The following is a 21,934-nucleotide window of genomic DNA, read 5'->3' on the forward strand; positions in this document are numbered from 1 at the left end:
AGACAAGAGCATACAATGGAGTAAAGACAGTGTCTTTAATAAATGGTGTTGGGATATTGGACAGGTTCATGTAAAAAAAGGAAACTAGACCACCAACTTACACCATACCCAAGAATAAACTCAAAATAGATAAAATATTTAAGTATAAGACATGAAACCATAAAAATCCTTCAAGAAAATGTAGTTAGCAAAATACTAGGCATCACACTTAGCAAAATTTTCACTGATACAACACCTAGGACAATAAAAACAAAGGAAAAGATAAAAAAAAGTTACCACAGCAAAAGAAAAAGCTTCTTCATAACAAAAGAAAGAAGCATCAAAATAAAAAAGGAACCCACTGTATGGGAGAATATATTTGCTAATGAATAACATAATCTTTAAAGATGAGCTTAAAAATGAGTAGCCCAGGTACAAGGTATGAATGGTGAAGGATGTACCTTTTTTCCACTTGTCTCCTTTGCCAATTGAGAATCAATGGTGAGTAGTCAGAGGAAAGGCAGAAGATATGCACAGTCTGTTCAGCCCTGAGCTGGCATTCTTTGTCAGTACTTACAGGCCTATTATCTGGAGAATGAGTCCTATGGATGAAGGCAGCACTGAGCCATGTGGGAAAGTGACAATCAAGACTCACATCTGTAAAGCTTTAAAGTAGACAACATGCCAATGGCACAGGACAAAAGAGTCAGTGGTGAAATGTCAAATTCAGGTGAGATGGGCATGTGTGAATATCTCTGAAGGCTAAAAGCAAGGGTCATGAAGTCTTCATGTAAAAATCCCCATTGCAGGTTTATATAGGCTTAGTAGCCGGATGGCCTAGTGTGAAATAGCTTATATGAGACCTCCTCTGTTTTTTAAATTCATAATTGTGCTTCTAACTCTTAGTAAATGGGTTAAAGGCAAAAGGACACCAACTAAGTTGGTTAGTGTTCATTTCTCTTCTTCTAGGATAACATTCAGCATATCAGGCAGCATGTTGGAAAATAATCATGTTTAACCAGAAAATTATGGCAGTAAAATGTCTCATAAAAAAATAAATCAAGTAAAGGAAGCCTAGTTGCTTGTGCACACCCTCACTTCCATATTGATTAACCCACTAAATTTCAAAGAATTTTCTAGACAAGCCTCTGACATAAACCTTTCAGAAGTCAGGCCTTAACATAAACTGAACTTGAGCATATGGTATTTAGTAGTGTGCTCATTTTAGGGAATGTGTAAGATAATAGGTCTTGATAATTCAAACAGTACATTTATTTATAGTCATAGCCTATTCTGGGGCATATTGCTAAAAATTTTAGCAAGCACATGTTTCTTTCAGGGTTAATTATTTATCTAAACTTAAAATATGATTATGAATTATTTCTCTCACTAAACAGGTAAAGTAAATGCTTTCTATTAGATGGTGAACAGGTTCAAAGTTCTCCTGGATCATTTTGAGTTGTGTAGATAGAAATCCAGTTAGCTATGACATACATGATTACACTGAAGATAGTCTCCAATGGTGACTCTGCTATGTATAAAGACTGTAGTTTTAATTGATTTCAAGGATTTAGAAGCATTTTGTGACCCTCTCTGAATGATCAGTATCCTCCTACCTATGACTACCCATATATTTAAGGTCATTGCTCAGTAACCAAGTAATTTGCATCTAAAGATATCTACTTAGATTAGTAGGAGAAATGGTGGATTTGTCTTTTAAGGTGGGTGGTTCTGCCAATTCTCTGTCCTTCAGCCTTTTACCATTTTCATTACTAATTGTATATTTATGGAGGAATTTCATTTAGATGTCTGGCCTGAAGTGAATGTCTCCAAATATATATCTATGAATTGGCCATTGGGGGAAAAGTACTACAGAAGGCATTAATTACCCTTGTATAAAAAATATAACTGGTAGAATAGCATCAGGAGTTCTTCAGAATATTATGTGCACAGGGAACAAAAGCAGAGAGGACAATAACTGTTTCAAGAATTAGTAGGCATTCTTCTAAAAAGTCTCATGAGGCCTTGTGAGAAGACATTTATTTTTTATTCCAAACTTTGATTTTTGACACATATTGGGCTTACAGCATGAATAAATGGCTCAAATCATTCCAATAGTAAAGAACACAAAAATAAAATTAGCTCTAAATCATAGTTTGAAGGATGAACATTACCTTTACATTACATGAATTTAACTTTACATTACCACTTGGTACATAATGACATGACTTTCAAATATGATGCTTAACAGTCATGAATTGAGATTATACCAGGATATTGATTGTGGGGGTCATCTGATTCCTTGGCCTATACCTGGGTGTGGGTGATTGGCAGTCTGGGTGACAATTTAATCTGGAACATATAAATAATTCAGTTACTACTTTCTAGACAGAAGATATTTCCTATACTTTGAATTCGCTAACAAATACTAAATGCTTAAATACAAATATTTAATATCAAGGAAGGATACATTGTTCTACAGTAGATACTCAGAAACCCATGAAATGCTTTCATTTCATTCTCCAGTTTGTCATTATTTATACAGTATTTAATACCTAAATAGTCACCTGATATTCATTTAAAAACATGTTGCATTTACACTTGGCTCAAAATAAAGTATTGATTAAAGACCCACTCTTCAATCCCTAATGCAGGTAGACACCTACACCTCAAAATGCATTGATGGAAATTGATTTTCTGTTATGTATCATAAAATAATCAGAGAAATACAGCATAAAGCAAATATTTACTGCCATGGTAGAGAATGGAGTTCAGCTTTATAACGGCCATCAGCGAAGACCATGGTTTAAATTATACATTAACAAAGGGCTCATGAGCTCAAAATTAAGTTGTTCTGTTTAAAATCAATCACTGTGACTGTCATTCTGCTTATTGCTTTGACTTCCTAACAAAGGTTTAAATGAGAACTTTATGTGCAAGTAGAGAATGTCAAGAGATCTGCTTTTTTTCAGACCTGCATGGGCTGGAGAGGCAAAATGCTTAAGCTATTAATCTAATAAGAATGAGTAATGTATTTTTCCAGAAAAAAAATCTTTACAAAAAATCCCACAAATCCAAAATTAATCTATTATCTAGAGGAAAAAAATGTTAAGGAATGAAAGGTGGGGTATATTCAGAAAGCACTAGATTCACTGATACCAGAGCCAAATGTTAAGCAGGAAATCCTGAATTTATTCTTTTTTTTATTGCCAAGTACCAGAATTGGGGAGTAGGGTTCAGAAAGAGTATTGCTTTTGCTGGCAAAATGCATTCACATTGTGGCTTTGAGAAAGAGCATATTTTTTTGTCACTCGCCTTCATGTTGGTTCACTACACCAGTCCTGAGCAGTTCGTCGATTGTCCTGTCATCATATCTGAGGGCCTCCTTCAGGATGTGGATTGTGTGCTGCCCAAGCAGGGGAGGAGGCCTGGCCTCTGACATCTTGAACTTACTGTATCTCACAGCCGGGCCTGTCAAAATAGGTGGAAAGCAGGAAGCCTATTAATGACTAACCCTAGGAAATTTATTACCCAAGAAACCTGGGGTATATTTCCCATGAATGCCAAGAATATCACTGCTAGTCACACCCTTAGAGATGCACCATCATTTTGGAAAGAAATGTATTTTCACATGTGGTTTTTCTTGACTCCATTTCATCCAACTGCACAATGGTCATCTGATCTGCCTACCACTGTGGGGGTGCATATATATGCCTGGTGGATGCTAAGCCTGTTCTGAAGCTGTCAGTTCTGTCACTAGAAATCTCAGGGGTAGGGTGCTTAACTGAGTGAACTCTCTGGTTACAAGAGAACAACAACCAAGATACATGCTGTCTTTCTGAAGCTGAAAATATGGCCCCAGGAGAAGATAACCCAAAATTTTACTATTTACTGTCTACTGTATATTTCCAAGATTTAGTTCAACAAACCGCAGATTAACTAAACAGCAGGCAGACCTTGATTGAAGCTTTTTGATGGTAGAAGTTATATAAGCAAGCTCCATTGTTAGGGAGACTTCAATTTTAATGTTTGCTCTTATAATTTCTAAAGAGTCATCTTGAATAAATTACTTAACTTCTCTGAGCCTCATGTTCATAGCTCTAAACAGGGTATGATGTTTACCACATAAACTTTATGTAATAATTTAAATGAGATAATGGGCAAAAAGCACTAAGCAAACATTCCCTAGCCCATAATCATGCACAAAACCCACTGGCTACTCTGATGGCAAAAGCTGCCACAGCATCAATCTTAAAGCTTGCAGTGCAAGGGGAAAAGACATCACCAGCTATTTGCTGAGCACTAAGCCACTGTAAACAGGGTAACTCAAACAATACTTTCAACAACTGTTGGAAATAGATTATCCCATTCTTTATATAAGGTCACTAAAGCCACAAAAGCTAAGGTTTTACTTCAGGTCCCATGGCTAATAATTATTAATAGTGCCAAGATGCAAATCCATGTGCATTTGAATTGTCTCCCACTGAAGGCCATGCACTTTCCATAGCCTTAGCAGTCTCTTTTTAGTCCCCACTCTTCCATGGAAAAGATGAACTGACATTGAGGAACAGATTTGATCTTTGCTGCCTCATTCAATAAGTGAAGTGGTATTGATGTTGGCTGTACTTTATATCTCATCGATTAGCCTTCAGGAAAACAAATTAGTCACAAGAAGACTACAAACAGTACATTTCTATCTAATAAAAAATTTTCAGCTTCCTCTTAATTTGGGAAACCCATAAAAACAGTAAAACCAAAGCATGTATGGGTAACTGAATGTCAGTCAAGAAAGAAGCAAGTGTGCTTTGAGCTCTTTGGAGAATTTCATTAATAAAAAGTACTGTTGTAGAAACCATTGCAATAGTTAGAGGACAGAGACCATCAAGCCACAGCTCTGTGTAACACATACCATCCACTACAAATAAATGGCAATTTTTAACTTATATCCAACATTTTCCTTCTCTGAAGCTTGGTGAAATCCATTTTTTTTTTCCTTTTATGTTTCCTTTTAAATGCCCCAGTATATGACTGTTTTTCATGGACTGGTTCCTTTTCAGTAAAGGAGCATGCATTGGCAGTCATGGTGTGCTACTCTCCTGAGAAAACTGATAATCTGATGTTTTAGGAATGTGATCCTTACTCATTGCTCTCTCAGACTTGGTTCTGTTTTGACACTAATTAACAACAGTTTTAATCTAAAACTTGCCTTTCAAAAGAAGAACTCCACTGAGGTAATACATGTCTGAAGTCAATGTGATATGGCTTTTTCTTAAATGAATTACCTGAAGTGAGACTTCCAACTGGAAAGTAGGCACTTGACTATATCAAGAATCTGGATTGGAACACAGCTACTACTATTATTGTTGCTGCTGCTACTGATAATAGTAGGAAGCAGTAATAGCTATCATTTTGCACAGTGTCAGCCACTATCCCAAAGGCAGTACATACACTATCTCATATAATCTTCAAAACAATACTGAATGAGAACTGAAGGTAAAGGGAGTTAAGGTAAAAGAGTTAGAGTTAGGGTTTGGATGGAAAATTAAAATAACTTGCCCAATGTCACACACCTAGGAAGGGACAGTCTGTTTCCAAGTTGAGGTCTCTTGAGTTCAAGAATTTGGACTTTAAAAATATAATTTTTTGAGATGAAATTCATACAACATAAAATCAACCATTTTAAAGTGAACAATTCAGTGCCATTTAGTACATTCACAATGCTGTGCAACAACCACCTCTATCTAGTTCCAAAACATTTCCATCACTCCAAAGTAAAGTCTTCTAACCATTAGACAATTAGACAGTTTCTCTCAACTCCTGCTCCCATAGACACCTGGCAACTACCAACCTATTTTTTGTCTCTATGGAGTATCTATTCTGGATATACCATATCATCATACAGTTGGTGATCTTTTGTGTCTGCTTTCTTTCACTCAGCATAATTTTTTTGAGATTTTTCCACATTATAGCACATATCAGTACTAGGAACCTGGACTTTTAACCTCCATGCAATGATGGCACTGAGAAAATTCTTCAGGTCTAGCCATACTAAAGGGAATTTCAACTTTTGTCACTCCCACTATACACATTTCTTTCCTGGTAGCTTCCAGAGTTACACTGAAGACTATGTCACCAGTTTATAATTAAAGGTATTTAAGCCTTTGCATAAAAAATCTTAAATAATTTAGGTTGTTAAGTTGGTATTACTTGGTAAATTTTTACAATTCCTTGGATAAAGACATATGTATATTCAATGAAGCAAATAAAGTGATGTTCAGATCCCACAGAAAGATAAGCTTTCATAAGCTCTTGTTCTTGCCACCTTGTACAATAATCCAGTGTATTCCTTCAGTCTAAGCTTTGCACAAAGGGAATAAAGGACTATTAAAACACATCTGTTTCGAAGAGTAGAAAATGTTTGATATAATCACATATGTCTAAGGTCCAGAAAGAATAAGTAATCTGACCTTTCATTAAACAAAGACTAGCAGATAAGTTACATGTTCTTAAATTAATTTTTGACAAAGTAATATCTATGTTCATGTGTGCTTTCAAAAACTTGCAAGCTGTGTAATCTCAAGGATTTTTTAAGTCTCTGAGCTTTGTCTACACATTTCTAAAATGAGGCTAACAATACCTTTTAAAGATTATTTTGAATATTTGAGTAATATAATATAGGTCATATTCAATATCAGTAATAGTCAAAGAAATTTACATGAAGATAAGACACAATTTTGTTTATAACATTAGAAAATCTTGTGAATATTTTTTTTTACTGTTTTTGAAAAGTGTTCACAAATTAAAAGAGAGATTGGAGACGTCAGAGGAATGGCAGCATGAGAGATCACCTTGGAGTCTCCTCCTGAAATTTCAACAAGTTAACCAACTATAATTAAACAAAGAATTTCCTACTCGATACAGAGAGACCCACCCATCAAAACATCTAAAGATGAGCAACAAGGAATAAGTAGGGAGGCGAAAAGGGAGAAAAGCTCAGACGTCCCTCAGATGCAGTCCTGCAGCCAGAAGGTAGCAGTGTGGCCTAGAGAGGGGAGGAAGCTGGCTGTAGCAGGTGCTTCCTTTGACTGGGAGGAGCACAGAGCTGTGGGGCAGCAGACCATCAGGGAGAGTGGAGAAAACAGTGACTGAGCCAGCAGATGCTTAATAGAGTGTGAGGCCCTTCAGCCCAGGTTTCCACTGTAGGACAGGGGTATTTCTGACAAAGAAATGAAACTACAGAGCCCTGTCACCCCTTAGGCTCCCAAAACTTGCCTCCTGATACCCCAAGAGCTACTGCAGTGGAATCACTGTTTCCCTCTGTGACTAATTCCCAGATTTTGTCCTTGGGGCTATATTCCACAAGGTCCCTAGGGGTTGCCATTACCTTGAGGGCAAAACAAACCACACCCTCAAGCATCTCGGCTATACTGGCTTACTGAAGCATCAGAAGTCAAGTCTGGGAGTTCACAGAAGTAAAAAAACAACTTTTGATTCAGCGCCATCTACTGGAAAATAATAGAAAGAACACTTTAGAGAATCCTGCTATAGAAGGGATAGTTATGCCTAGAAAAAGGAGAGTAGAGAATACCATGAATAACCGCAGTAATGAGGATGATCAGAAAGAAAATGAAAAGTCTCCATAAAGCTCGCTGGAAAACATGAAAATATGTGATATAAGTGAAAGAGATTTCAAGATTGCAGTTCTGAAAATATTCAACAAGATCTGAAAAAATACAGACAGGTAATTCAGTGCACTGAGAAAACAAATCAATGAATAAAATGAGTGCTTTTTTATTTTTTTTTTTATAAAAGTATCATTTTCATTTAAAAAAATGGTTTTTGAAGTTTCAACCAAAGAGATTGAAACTTTAAAAAAGAATCACTCAGGAATCATGGAAATGAAACATGCAATCAAGATTAAGAATGAGCTACTGAGCATAGAAAACAGAGCCAACCAGATGGAGGAAAGAATTAGTGATATCAAAAATAAGAATCTATAAATGATGCAGAGGGAATAAGAGAGAGACTTGAGCATAAAAAAAAATGAAAGAGCTCTATGAGAACTATCTGACTTCATCAGAAAAAGAAATATTAGAATAACAGGCATTCTGGAAGAAGAAGAGAGGGAGATGGGAACTGAGAGTCTATTCAAACAATTAGTAGATGAGAACTTCCCAAACCTATGGAAAGAACTAGATCCTCAATTCCAAGAAGCAAACAGAATACCTAGTTACCTCAATCCAAAGAGACCCTCTCCAACGCACACTGTATTAAAATTGTCAAAAATTAGTGACAAAGAAAAAATTCTAAAAATAGCCAGGGAAAAGAAGGAAGTGACTTACAAAGGAAAACCCTCAGAATTTCACCTGGCTTCTCAGTAGGGACTCTACAAGCCAGAAGAGAGGGGAACCAAATATTCAAATATCTGAAACAGAGAAACTACCAGCCATGAATAATATATCCAGCAAAATTATCCTTTAAATATGAGGGAGAAATAAAAACATTTCCGGACATACAGAAGCTGAGAGATTTTATCACCAAAAACCTCCATTGCAGGAAATACTCAAGAGAGTTGTTCTACATGAAACAAAGAACATAAGGTCACAACACTATGAGTAAGATCATCAAAACACAGCATATACAGGGATATTTTGTGACAAAAAACATAAAGGGGAGGGGGCAAAGGTCTGAACAGGCAAAGGAGGGTGAAAATCAGATACGCTCAAAAGGAAAACAAACAATTGTATATATGCAACATTAATTTTTATAAACCTGGTGGTTACCACACACAAAAATCCCCAAACCAGGACACATAGATTAATAAAAGAGGACACAGAGGAAAGAAGTATGAAACACCACCAAACAAAAACAGACAGAGGTACAAAGTAAAAGAGAGAATGGCTATTGTTTTCCCACAACCAGAAAACAAAATATAAAATGGCTATAGAAAATCCTCATACATCAATAATTACCCTGAATGTAAATGGTCTGAATTCACCAATAAAGAAACACAAAGTATCAGAGTAGATAAAAAAACAAAACCCAACCATATGCTGCCTACAAGAGACACTTCTAAGCTGCAAAGACAAGCTAGATTCAAAGTTAAAGTTGGAAAATGATTCTCCAAGCAAATAACATCCACCAAAAAGCAGGCGTAGCCATACTTATATCTGAAAAAATAGATATCAAGACAACAAAGATACCAAGAGATGAAGATGAACACTTTAAATGATAAAGAGGACACTACATCAAGAAAACATTACAATTCTTAATATATATGCACCAAACCAGGGGGCACCAAAATATATAAAGCAACTACTCATAAAACTAAAGGAAGAAACAGATCAAAACACAATCAGAGTTGGGGACCTTAATACTCCATTGACAGCTTTAGACAGATCAACCAAACAGAAAATCAATAAAGAAATATTGGCCTTAAATGAAGAAATCTTGCTTTAAAAGTGTTTTTTATGCATGTATTAAGAAACTTGAATGAATTTTATAGGCATGAATCTATACGAATTTCTGAATCCACTCAATACTCTTACCAGCTCTATCTTTCCCACATGGCTTTCTAACCTACAGCCTGCGAGGGTTCTTTGTATGGAATTCTGTACTTTGTTTTTTACTTTTCCATCTGCTTATTGCTTCCAAAGATTACTTTTGTTAGGACTAGGTATTTAGCTCTTCATTCTTTCATGTATTGCTGTTTAAGCCAATCTCTAACCTCTTCTTTCCAGATAAAGTAATCAAATAGTTATAATATTGAAAAAAAAACAAAACAAGAAAATATGTCTAAAACCTGGGCATTGGTTAAATACATTACAGTGCATCTAAATGATGGCAAGCTATAGATTAATTTCAAATTGTACTTTGGGGAGCTTTGAATACACACAGTACCCTCACTCTATCCTGAAATAACACTAAAATGGAAGTATAGAAGTTCAACAAACAAGCAAAAAACTTCATGTGAGTGAAGAGAATGGAAGAAAGCATCACTACTAAATGAAATATTTCAGCAAATTTAACAATGTCAGCATTACAAGAAATGTTAAAGGAACTGCTGTAATTAGAAGTAGAAATAGAGAGAGAAACATAGGAATAAAGAATAAAAATGGCGATACATAAGTATCTACAATAATAACCTTAAATGTAAATGAATTAATGAGCCAATATCAAGATTTAAAGTGGCTGAATGGATGAGAAAACATGACCCAAATCTATGCTGTCTACAAGAGACCCATCTCAGGACAAAAGACTCACACAGGATGAGAATGAACAGATGGAAAAAAATTTTCCATGCAAATGGAAATGAAAAAAACACTGGAGTAACAATACTTATATTGGAAAAAGTAGACTTCAAAACGAAGACCATAACAAGAAACAAGAAACATCATTACATAATACTAAAAGGGTCAATCCAACAAGAGAATATAACACTGATAAACATATATGCACCCATTATAGGAATACCTAAATTTATTAAAAAAAAAAAATTCTAGAGGACTTTTTTAAAAAGTATATATATATCTTTATTGATTTCAGAGAGAGAAAGGAGAGGGAGAGAGAGAGATAGAAACATCAATGATGAGAGCATCATTGATCGGCTGCAGCCCACAACCCGGGCATGTGCCCTGACCAGGAATCGAACCCTGATCGCCTGGATCCTAGGTCGACGCTTAACCGCTGAGCCAAGCCCGGCCGGGCTCTAGAGGACTTTAAAAGAGATATATAGCAATACAGTCATACTAGGGGACTTTAACACCTCACTAACTTCACTAGATAGGTCTGCCAGACAAAAAGCCAAAAAGGAAACAATGACCCTAGATGACACACTAGATCAGATTGATTTAACTGACATTTACAGAACATTCCACCCAAAGCTGCAGAATATACATTCTTCTCAAGTGCACACAGGACATTCTCAAAGATAGATCACATATTAGGACACAAAAAAAATCTCTAATACTTCAAGAAGATGGAAATCATATCAAGCATCTTCTCAGACTACAATGACATGAAATTAGAAATCAACCACAATAAAAACACTAAAAGACATTCAAATACATGGAGGCTAAATAGCATGTTTTTAAACAATGAAGAGTTACCAAAAAGATCAAGAGGGAAATCAAAAACTTCCTGGAGCCCGGCTGGGTGTGGCTCAGCGGTTGAGCGTTGACCTAGGATCCAGGCAATTGGGGTTTGATTCCTGGTCAGGGCACATGCCCAAGTTGTGGGCTCGATCAATGACTCTCTCATCATTGATGTTTCTCTCTCTCTCTCCCTCTCCTTTCCTCTCTCTGAAATCAATAAAGATATAAAAAAAAAAACTTCCTGCAAACAAAAATAAACACACAACAACTCCAAATATATGGGACACAATGAAAGCAGTCCTCAGAGGAAAGTTCAAAGCATTACAAGCCTACCTCAAAATACAAGAAAAACTCTTAACAGACTCTTTAACCCTACAACTTAAAAACTTAGAAAGAGAACAAAACAAAAAAAACCCCTAAGAAGTAGAAGGAAGGAAATAATAAAGATCAGAACAGAAATAAATTACATAGAGACTAAAAAATCAATACAAAAAATCAATGAAACCAAGAGCTGGCTCTTTGAAAAGATAAACAAGATTGATGAACCTTTAGGTAGACTCACCAAGAAACAGAGAGGACCCAAATAAACAAAATCAGAAATGAAAGAGGTGAAATAACAATTACCACAATGGAAATACAAATGACTGTAAGAAAATACAATGAACAACTATATGCCACCAACCTGGACAATCTAGATAAAATGGACAAATTCCTAGAGAAATACAACCTTCCAAAACTCAATCAGGAAGAGTCAGAAAACCTGAATGGGCCAATAACTGCTGATGAAGTTGAAGCAGTAATCAAAGGCTCCCAGCACACAAAACTTCACAGGGGAGTTTTACCAAACATTCAAAAAAGATACCAATCCTCTTCAAACTATTTCAAAAAATCCAAGAGGAAGGAACACTTCCAAGCTCTTTATATGAGGCCAGCATTATCCCAATTCCAAAACCAGATAAAGACACTACAAAGAAAGAGTATTATAGGCCAATATCCCTGATGGACATAGATGCTAAAATCTTCAAAAATGTTAGCAAATCTGATCCAGCAATATATTTAAAAGATCATACACATGACCAAGGGGGATTTATTCCAGGGATGCAAGGCTAGTACAATATTCACAAATCAATAAATGTGATACATCACATAAACAAATTGAAAGACAAAAATCACATGATCATATCAATAGATGCAGAAAAAGAATTCAATAAAATCCAACACCCATTTTTGGTAAAAACTCTCAGCAAAGTGGAAATAGAGGGATCATACCTCAACATAATAAAGGCCATATATGACAAACTTACAGCCAACATCATACTCAATGGGCAAAAACTAACACCATTTCCCCTAAGAACAAGAAGAAGAAGAAGAAGAAGAAGAAGAAGAAGAAGAAGAAGAAGAAGAAGAAGAAGAAGAAGAAGAAGAAGAAGAAGAAGAAGAAGAAGAAGAAGAAGAACAAGAACAAGAACAAGAACAAGAACAAGAACAAGAACAAGAACAAGAACAAGAACAAGAACAAGAACAAGAACAAGACAGGTGTGTCCACTTTCACCACTTTATTCAACATAGTACTGGAAGTCTAAGCCAAAGTAATCAGACAAGAAGAAAACATAAAAGGCATCCAAATTGGAAAAGAGGAAGTAAAACTGTCATTATTTGCAGATGACATGATATTGTACATAGAGAATCCTAAAAACTCCACCAAAAAACTACTAGATTTAATAAACGAATTTAGCAAGGTAGCAGGATACAAAAGTAACACCCAGAAATCTATATCATTTTTATACACTAATAATGAACCTTCAGAAAGAGAAACTACACAGAAATTCTATTTACCATTGCAACTAAAAAAATAAGATACATAAAAATTAACTTAACCAAAGATGTAAAATACCTGTACTTGGAAAACTACAAGACACTGAAAAAAAAAATCGAGGAAGCTATAAACAAATGGAAATATATACCATGTTCATAGATTGAAAGAATTAACATCATTAAAATGTCCATACTACCCAAAGCAATCTATAAATTCAATGCAATCCTTATTATTAATACCAACAGCATATTTCACAGATATAGAACAAGTACTTTGAAAATTTATATGGAACCAAAAAAGACCCCAAATAGCCATGGCAATCTTGAGAAAGAAGAATAAAGTTGGAGAGATAACAATATCAGGTATCAAGTTATACTACAAAGCCACTGTGATCAAAACAACCTGGTACTGGCACTAGAACAGACATATAGATCAGTGGAATAGAACAGAAAACCCCCAGAAATTGACCCATGCCATTATGGTCAGTTAATATATGACCAAGAAAGCAAGAACATACAATGGAGTAAAGATAGTTTCTTCAATAAATGATGTTGAGAAAATTGGACAGGTACATGCAAAAAAATGAAACTAGACACCAACTTGCATCATACACAAAAGTAAACTCAAAATGAATAAAAAACTTAAATGTAAGATGCAAAACCATAAAAATCCTGGAAGAAAACTTAGGCAACAACGTCTCAGACATCTCTCATAGCAATATGTTTGTCAATACATCTCCTAGGGCAAGAAAAACAAAGGAGAAATAAACAAATGGGACTGCATCAAAATAAAAAGCTTCTGCACAGCAAAAGAAACCATCAACAAAATGAAAAGGGAGCCTACTATATGGGAGAACATATTTGCCTTTGATATGATAAGGAGTTAATATGCAAATTATATAAGGAACTCATACAAGTTATCAAAAGGAAGACAAACAATCCAATTAGAAAATGGGCAAAGGACTTAAATAGACACTTCTCCAAAGAGGACATCCAGATGGTCAAGAGACATCTGAAAAAATGCTCAAAGTCACTAATCATGAGAGAGATGCAAATTAAAACCACAATGAGGTATCATTTCACACCTGTCAGCATGGCTACCATAAGAAATCAATGAATGACAAGTGTTGATGAGGGTGTGGAGAAAAGAGCACCCTAGTACACTGCTGGTGGAATGCAGACTGGTGCAGCCACTATGAAAACAGTATGGAGTTCCCTCAAAAAATTAAAAATTGACTTGCCATTTGACCCAGTGATCCCACATCTAGGAATAGATCCAAAGAAACCCAAAACACCAATCACAAAGAACTTATGTACTCCTGTGTTCTTTGCAGTGCAATTAACAATAGCTAAGATCTAGAAACAGCCCAAGTGCCCATCAGTAGATGACTGCATAAAAAAGCTGTGGTACATTTACACAATGGAATACTATGCAGCTGTAAGAAAGAAAGATTTCTTACCCTTTGAGACAGCATGGATGGATGTGGAGAGTATTATGCTGAGTGAAATAAGCCAGTCAGAGAAAGACAAGTACCACATGATCTCACTTATATGTGGAATATAATGAAGAATATAAACTGATGAACAAAATGGATCCAAAGACATAGAAGCATGGAAGAGACTAAGATCTCAGGAGGAAGGTGGGGATGGGGAAGTAGGCAGGGAGAGATTAAAGAACTTATATGCTTACAAACAGTAAGCATAAACCATGGACACAGACATTGGTCTGGGGAAGGCCTAGGGATAGGGTGGATGTGGGGTGGAGGGGATCAATGGAGGTAAAAAGGGGACATCTGTAATATTTTCAACAATAAAGATTAAAAAAACAAGAATGTCATGGGTGGGATCATGTTGATGGGTTAAAGGAGGTAGAGAAAACTAAAGTTCAGAATATTCTGTAAAGAGACTGAGAGGTAGTGAATTTCACTCCCCAAAAGCATCTGATCTTAAAATCAGTGGTTATTAGACTATGAGTTGTTAGAATCGAATTAGGAATGAAAGCAAAAATATTCAATTTCTCAATATAAGCTAATCTCACTAGTTTTCTGGAAACTAGAAAAAAGTAAAGCTTGCTTTCAAATTTCTAAACAAAAATTATGTTAAACCTAGAATTCTATACCTAGTAAAATGATTAATCAAATATAAATACATTTTCCAACTTACAAGTAAATCTACTAAGAAAGTTTGTTGATGTTGATGCCAATGAAACATGGGAGTAAATTATAGAAGAAAATTTTGGTATAGAATGAGGGCCAATCAAGAAGTAAAGGGAAAGAAAGGCCCCAGGATGATAGCTGAAACCTGGAGAGTCTATACGGTAGAGATGGGAGAGGACAGAGACCTTCGAATAGGGAGCCTAAGAAGGCCAAAAGAGCCTTAATTGTATAACTAGTATAACTAAAAAGTTTTAAAGTCTTTATAACTGAAAAGTTGGAAATATATAATAATAAGATAAAATTACATTATGCAAGAAAAAATAATTAGAAAAACAAAATTTGCATAAGAGAATCATGGTCCAAAAATAAAGCAAATTATAATGTCTCATGATTTAAGTAACTGATTTAAGTAAACAAAGAAAATCCACTTGACTTTGATGTCAAGAACATTGGAGTAGCACATATTACCTGTGTATCCTCTATAACAGCACTAAACATAGTGCATTAAATTGTCTATTTAGTTGTCTATCCTCTATGGAGACAGAAAAATGTCAACTGTTTTTGCTAATATGTCCGCAGTGCCTTTCACAGTCCTACAAAATAAAGATAATGTCAATGATTGTAGATTGTGCTTTTTAGAGCATTATCTATGAGAGCTTTCAATTTATAAAATAAAGACCACTATCCCTCTCATTTTACAGATCAGAAAACTGTGGCTCTTTATATGGTTAGTTTGACTAAAGGTACTGAGCTAAATAATTGAAAGAACCAAGACAAGATCTCCTATATGTCAGACTCCATGGTCCATGTTCTGTCATTCAATACAAATTTATTAAACTAATGATTGCTAACAATTAAAGATATTTGAATAAGTACTGCTTATGGCATTTTAATGAATTCATTATCCACTAATTTATTCTACCTATACTTTTTAAGTATCTATCCCTGTGTCAAGATCTCGGCTGTATGATCAAAATACCTATTAGCAAACTATGGACTCATCATTAATGTTTCTGTCTGTCTCTCTCTCTCCCTCTCCTTTCCTCTGTCTGAAATCAATAAAGATATATTTTAAATAAATAAATAAATAAATAAATAAATAAATAAATAAATAATAAATAGTTAAATTTAATATAAATTATAAAATTGTTAAAAACCTACTGAAAAGAGGAGAATATTGTAGGCAGAATGGGGATGGGCCATTGTGATAGTAAAAGGCTATTCTAAGTGGGATGTGAAATAAAGCCAAACAGATTAGATGATCTTAAAGCTGAGCCTTAAACTGAGCTATTGATATAGCTAATGGAGGAAATAACATTTCAAACAGTGTGAAAAGGCTTGATGTTCAAGGAACTAAAAAAGATACAGTGTGGATAAAATAACTTGGTAGAAGAAGAGATATTTTAGATGAAGTTGGAAGGAAAGGCAGAGAAGAGAATGCAAAGGGATTTAGAAGTTGATGAATCCTGTTTCTGGGTTGAACAGCTCGTGGGGCCATTTACCAGATGAGGAAGAAAAAATGGATTGCATAGACAAGTTTGTGTGGAAGCAGTAATCAAATTTCTTTTTCCATTAAATTTATTTGGGTGACATTGGTTAATAAAATTATGTAAGTTTCAAGTGTACAGCTCTATGATACATTATCTGTATATCACATTGTGTACCCACCATTCAAAGTAAAATCTTCTTGCGTCATCACATATTTGACCTCCTTTACCCTTTACTACCCATCTCCCCAACTGCTTCCCTTGGTAACTATTATGTTTTCTGTGTCTATGTGTTTTTGTTTATTTGTTTTTCTTGTTTGTTCCCTTGTTGCTTTCAGTTTTATATCCCACATATGAGTAAAATCATATGGTTCTTCACTTTTTTTCACTTATTTTGCTTAGCATGATATCTCAAGATCCATCCAGGTTGTTTCAAATGACATAATTTCATCTTTTCTTATAACTGAGTAATATTCCATTGTATACAACCACTAAGGAAAACAGTATGGAGGTTCCTCAAAAACTAAGAATAGACTTTCCATATGACCCAGCAACCCCTCTCCTGGGTACCTACCTGAAATATTTGAAAACATTTCTTTTCAAAGTTATACGTATCCTTATGTTCATTGCAGCATTATTCATGGTAGCTAAGATATGGGAACAACCAAAGTGTTTTTAGATAGATGATTGAATAAAGAAGATGTGGTATATATATCTATATCTATATACATTATATAAGTATACATAGATAAATATTTATATGTATAGTATATGTATATCTACATCTAATCATCATCTATATCTAATTCTTTTTTTTGGACATGCTATTTGAGGTACCTATGAGATATCCCTGGAGAGTTTTCAATGAACATTTACCTATGCAAGTCTGGAATTCAGGGAAGAGTTTTGGTCAGGGTATATAAATTTAGAATTCATTTACCATCTAAATATCTTATTCCAAAACAATATATTTCCAAAACAACTGCATTTATTCCAACATCCTTGATGCTGAGATCTTAAGTTGTTTAGGCACCCTTTTCTCTGCTATCTAAGTTCTATAGTAAATCTACTGCATCAAAAGTGTTTAGTGTTCACAGAAAGCAAATTAAATGAATGAACAATTCATCTCTATAACTCATAATTTTGGAGATAAATGCATTTTTAAAAAGAGATTTCATATTCTTGGCCTTAAGCAGAGAAACTGCTATTGACTTGAGGGTAGACTTAAGACAGCTTTATGTTGAAAAGAACTGTGGACTTTGTGTCCCACAGAAGAAGCAGAGAAAGAAACAGAGTTCTCTTTGACTGAGAGCCACTTACAGATAAACAAAAATGAGATACTTTTCTTCTGCTTTAACAAAAGCAATCAAACTGAAAAACACTGAAATAAATGAACACTGTGGAAGCTTCCAGTTCATCAACTGAAACCCCAAGTGCTGTCCTTGTGAGGGTCTAGCTAATATAATGATTGGTGGTCAAGGCCCTGGGTTTACTTATACCCCTCGCAAAGAAGGGAAATTATGGGCTCCACGATGGCAGTGGAGTAGGTAGGAGTTACACTCAACTTCTTCCCAGGACAAAACTGGAATTACAACTAAAATATAGAAATATTAACCTGAATAACCAACTGAACACTAGCTGAGCAGAAGTCTTATAACAAAAGATTTACAGAAGCTATATTGAGACTGGTAAAAAGGGCATAGATGTGAGAAGGGCTGGCTTTGTACCCACATGCGAAGGCTCAGAATCTGGAGGGATATTTCAGCTGCAAAATTTCTCCCTGAGGAGCGGAGGGCCTCAACCCCACACCAGGATCCCCAGTCCAGACAACCAGAGATGGAAAAAGAGGTGCCAACATAATATCAGGCTTTAAAAATCAGTGGAGATTATGTCTGCTAGAGAGAGAAGGAAGTCTGCTTAAAACCCAGGCACCCTCTTAAAGGGCCAATGCACAAAATCTTGTTTGCTGCCACTCACCCTGTGTTCTGGCAGAGGGAGGGCTGACCAGCTCACAGCTGACTGCAGTCTTTCAAGGATAGCCTGGGTTTGTGGCTCTGGGGAGACAACTGAAGGGACAGCTACCAGTGTCCCTGTGCTGAGTCCCTCTCCCATGCTTCCCAAAGATGCAATCTATACCCCATTACTGCATCATCCTGGGGGAATACAATAGCCCCATTCTACTACCTGTCACCCCACCCTGCTGAGGATGGATTCTCCAGGAGGTATGGGAAGAATCTGGAATAGGCCCAGTTGTGTGGCTCTAGGACAAGGGCCACTTTTCCCTCTTACATTAAATGGGTGCAGAGCCCTCCCTTCACATGGCCAAATCCTGATCAGTTTGGGCCTGATAAACATTGCTGGCATCCCCCTGACAACTCTGTGAGACCGTGTCCCACCACAAAGATCTGTGGGCAGCTGGCAAGTACCAGATGACTTTGATGTACACTGGGACTTTTGTTGAGTGACCTCAGACTCAAGACCTGAACTGAGTTTGAATCTTTATCAATCTGGTGGACTCCAGTTGTCCTCACCTGGTAATTCACTGAGAATCTATCATAGCAAAGTCACGTGTAACCAGAGGCTCTTTGAATGACTGAGCCTAACAAGCAGCTGGCAGGCAGAGGTGGGTGGAGGCAGATCTTGAGGTGCCCTGGGCCTTTTATTGACCTACTCCTGGGCTTGGTGCTGGTAGAAACCAGCTTTGGTATGCAGATAGGCCCTTCCCACACACGAATAGGCCTAGCAGAGGCAGCCACAAACAGTGGATGGATTGTAGCCCAGGGCCAATCACAAGCAGCATCTGACATTGACTTGCACTGGCATCCCTCCCAAGATGCCTCAGAATCAATACACCCAGTGGCTTCAGACAATATAAGAGCAGGATCCAAGTAGCTCCACAAGCATTACATTCAAAGGGAGATATTGGCAGACATCAGATCTTGCTGAGGTGAATTCCACTTCATGTGGTTAGCATGCAAACAGAAGCTCATCATCCATGATGGTCAAAGTTGATCCTCACAGCCAGTTAGACTGAGGGTTGACTCCACACATGGATGAGCCAATAACAACTAAGATTCAACTACAAAAAGAGGATTCACATAACCCAGCTCAAGGGATCAGGGAGACAGTGCCACTGGGTGCCACAAAATATCTACTACATAAGTACAACTTACTGAGACCAGGGGACATAACTGATCTATCTAATAAACAAAAACAAACACAGAGAGGCAGCTGAAATAGAGAAGTAAACAAACATGCCAAAAAGAGAAGAACAGGATACATCTCCAGAAAAAGAACTGAATGGAAAGAAGACAATCAAGCTACCAGATTAAAAGCATAAAACAATGTTATAAAGATACTCAAGAAACTTAGCGAAAACTTCAACAGCATGAAAAAGGACATAGAAAACATAAAGTAGAATATAAATGAAGTCAGAAATAAGGAGTACAATATCTGAAATGAAGAATATACTACAAGGAATCAAAAGTAGGATAGACAATGCAGAAGGCTGAATCAGTGATTTAGAAGATAAGGTAACAGAAAACACCCAATAAAAACTGCAAAAAACAAAATAATTTTTAAAAATAAGGACAGTTTAAGGGACCTCTGGGATAACATGAAGCATAAAAACATCCAAATCATATGGGAACCAGGAAAGGAAGAGAAACAGCAAGGGATTTAAAACATATTTGAAGAAATAAAGAATGAAAACTTTCCTAACCTGGTGAAGGAAAAAGACACACAAGTCCAGGAATCACAGAGTCCCAAACCAGATGAACACCAAAAGGCCTACACCAACACATATCATAATTAAAATGGCAAAGGTTAAAGACAAAGAGAGAATCTTAAAAGCAAAAAGAGAAAGAAACTTCATTAGTTATAAGGGAGCTCCCATAAGACTGTCAGAAATATTTCAGTCCAGAATGGATTGGCACAGAATATTTAAAGTGATGAAAAGCAAAGACATACAACCAAGACTGTCATTTAAAATTGAAGGAGAAATAAAAAGCTTCCCAGATAAGAAAAAACTAAAAGAGTTAATGAACACAGAGCCAGGATTACAGGAAATGCTGAAGAAGAAGAAGAAGAAAAAGAAGAAGAAGAAGAAGGAGGAGGAGGAGGAGGAAGAGGAAGAGGAGGAGGGGGGGAGGAGGGGGAGGAGGAGGGGGAGGGGGGAGGGGGGAGGGGGAGAAAGTTACAAAGAATAAAATGGCAATAACTAAAATATCAATAATCACTTTTAATGTAAATTGTTTAAATGTTCCAATCAGCCCAGCCAGGTGTGGCTCAGTGGTTGAGCGTTGACCTGGGATCCAAGGGATCGGGGTTCGATTCCCAGTCAGGGCACATGCCCGGGTTGCAGCTTTGATCAATGACTCTCTCATCATTGATGTTTCTATCTCTCTCTCTCCCTCTCTGAAATCAATAAAGATATATTTTAAATAAATAAATAAATAAATGGTCCAATCAAATGACATAAGATAGTTGAATGGATTAGAAAACAAGACCTATATATAAGCTGTCTACAAGGCATCCACCTCAGAAGAAAAGAAACACGGAAAACAATGTTTAAGAAATGGAAAAAGATATTTCATGCAAAGGCAAATAAAAAAGCTGGGAGGGCAATACTTACATTAGACAAAAGAGATTATAAAGCAAAGGCCACAATAAGACAAAGAAGGACACCACGTAATGATAAAGGGATCAATTCAACAGAGTCTATAACCCTTGTAAACATTAATGCACCCAACATAGGAATCCCAAAATACATAAAGCAAATATTGATGAACATAAAGGGAGAGATCAACAGTAATAGAGTCATAGTAGGGGATTTTAACACCCCTTTTATATCAATGGACAGGTCTTCCAGGAGAAAAAATCAACAAGAAAAAGACAGCCTTAAATGACACATTAGACCAGATTGATTTAATTGGTATCTTCAGAGCATTTCACCCCAAAGCAGCAGAATATACATTCTTTTCAAGTACACATGGAATATTCTCTAGAATAGACAACATGTTAGGGCACAAAACAAGTCTAAATAAACTTGAGAAGACTGAAACCATATCAAGCATCTTCTCTGACCAGAATGGCATGAAACTAGAAATAAATTACAAGAAAAAAAATGAAAAACACACGAACACATGGAGACTAAAAACCATTGTTACTGAACAATAAATGGGTTAACAATAACATCAAGGAAAAAATCAAAAGATAACTTGAGACAAATAAAAATAAAACAACAATCCAATATCTTTGGAACATAGCAAAAGCAGTTCTAATAGGGAAATTCATAGCATTACAGTCCTTCCTCAAGAAGCAAGAAAAATCTCAAATAAACAATCTAACCTTACACTTAAAGGATTAGAAAAAAGAACAAAAAATAAAGTCCAAAGTGAGTTAA

The 21,934-nt window shown here is 36.0% G+C and overlaps 1 protein-coding gene across 6 annotated transcripts in view; it reads right to left on the reverse strand.

The window, feature by feature from the left end:
• Positions 1 to 2,006: 2,006 nt before the first annotated feature.
• Positions 2,007 to 21,934, reverse strand: part of SUGCT (succinyl-CoA:glutarate-CoA transferase) — an 844,228-nt gene continuing 824,300 nt past the window's right edge. For 3 of the 6 annotated variants that reach the window (XM_081148082.1, XM_081148079.1, XM_081148077.1), the window contains 2 exons: positions 3,295 to 3,450; positions 2,007 to 2,331 (listed from right to left, as the gene is read on the reverse strand). In XM_081148082.1, the coding sequence (XP_081004208.1) occupies positions 2,327 to 2,331; positions 3,295 to 3,450 (161 nt within the window). In that variant the 3' untranslated portion in view covers positions 2,007 to 2,326. Of the gene's footprint in view, positions 2,332 to 3,152; positions 3,451 to 21,934 lie in introns of those variants that run through there. The other 3 variants (XM_081148080.1, XM_081148078.1, XM_081148075.1) reach the window with 2 other exon arrangements.

This window comes from Miniopterus schreibersii (assembly GCF_964146895.1).
Source record: "Miniopterus schreibersii genome assembly, chromosome: 9".
NCBI lineage: Eukaryota > Metazoa > Chordata > Mammalia > Chiroptera > Miniopteridae > Miniopterus > Miniopterus schreibersii.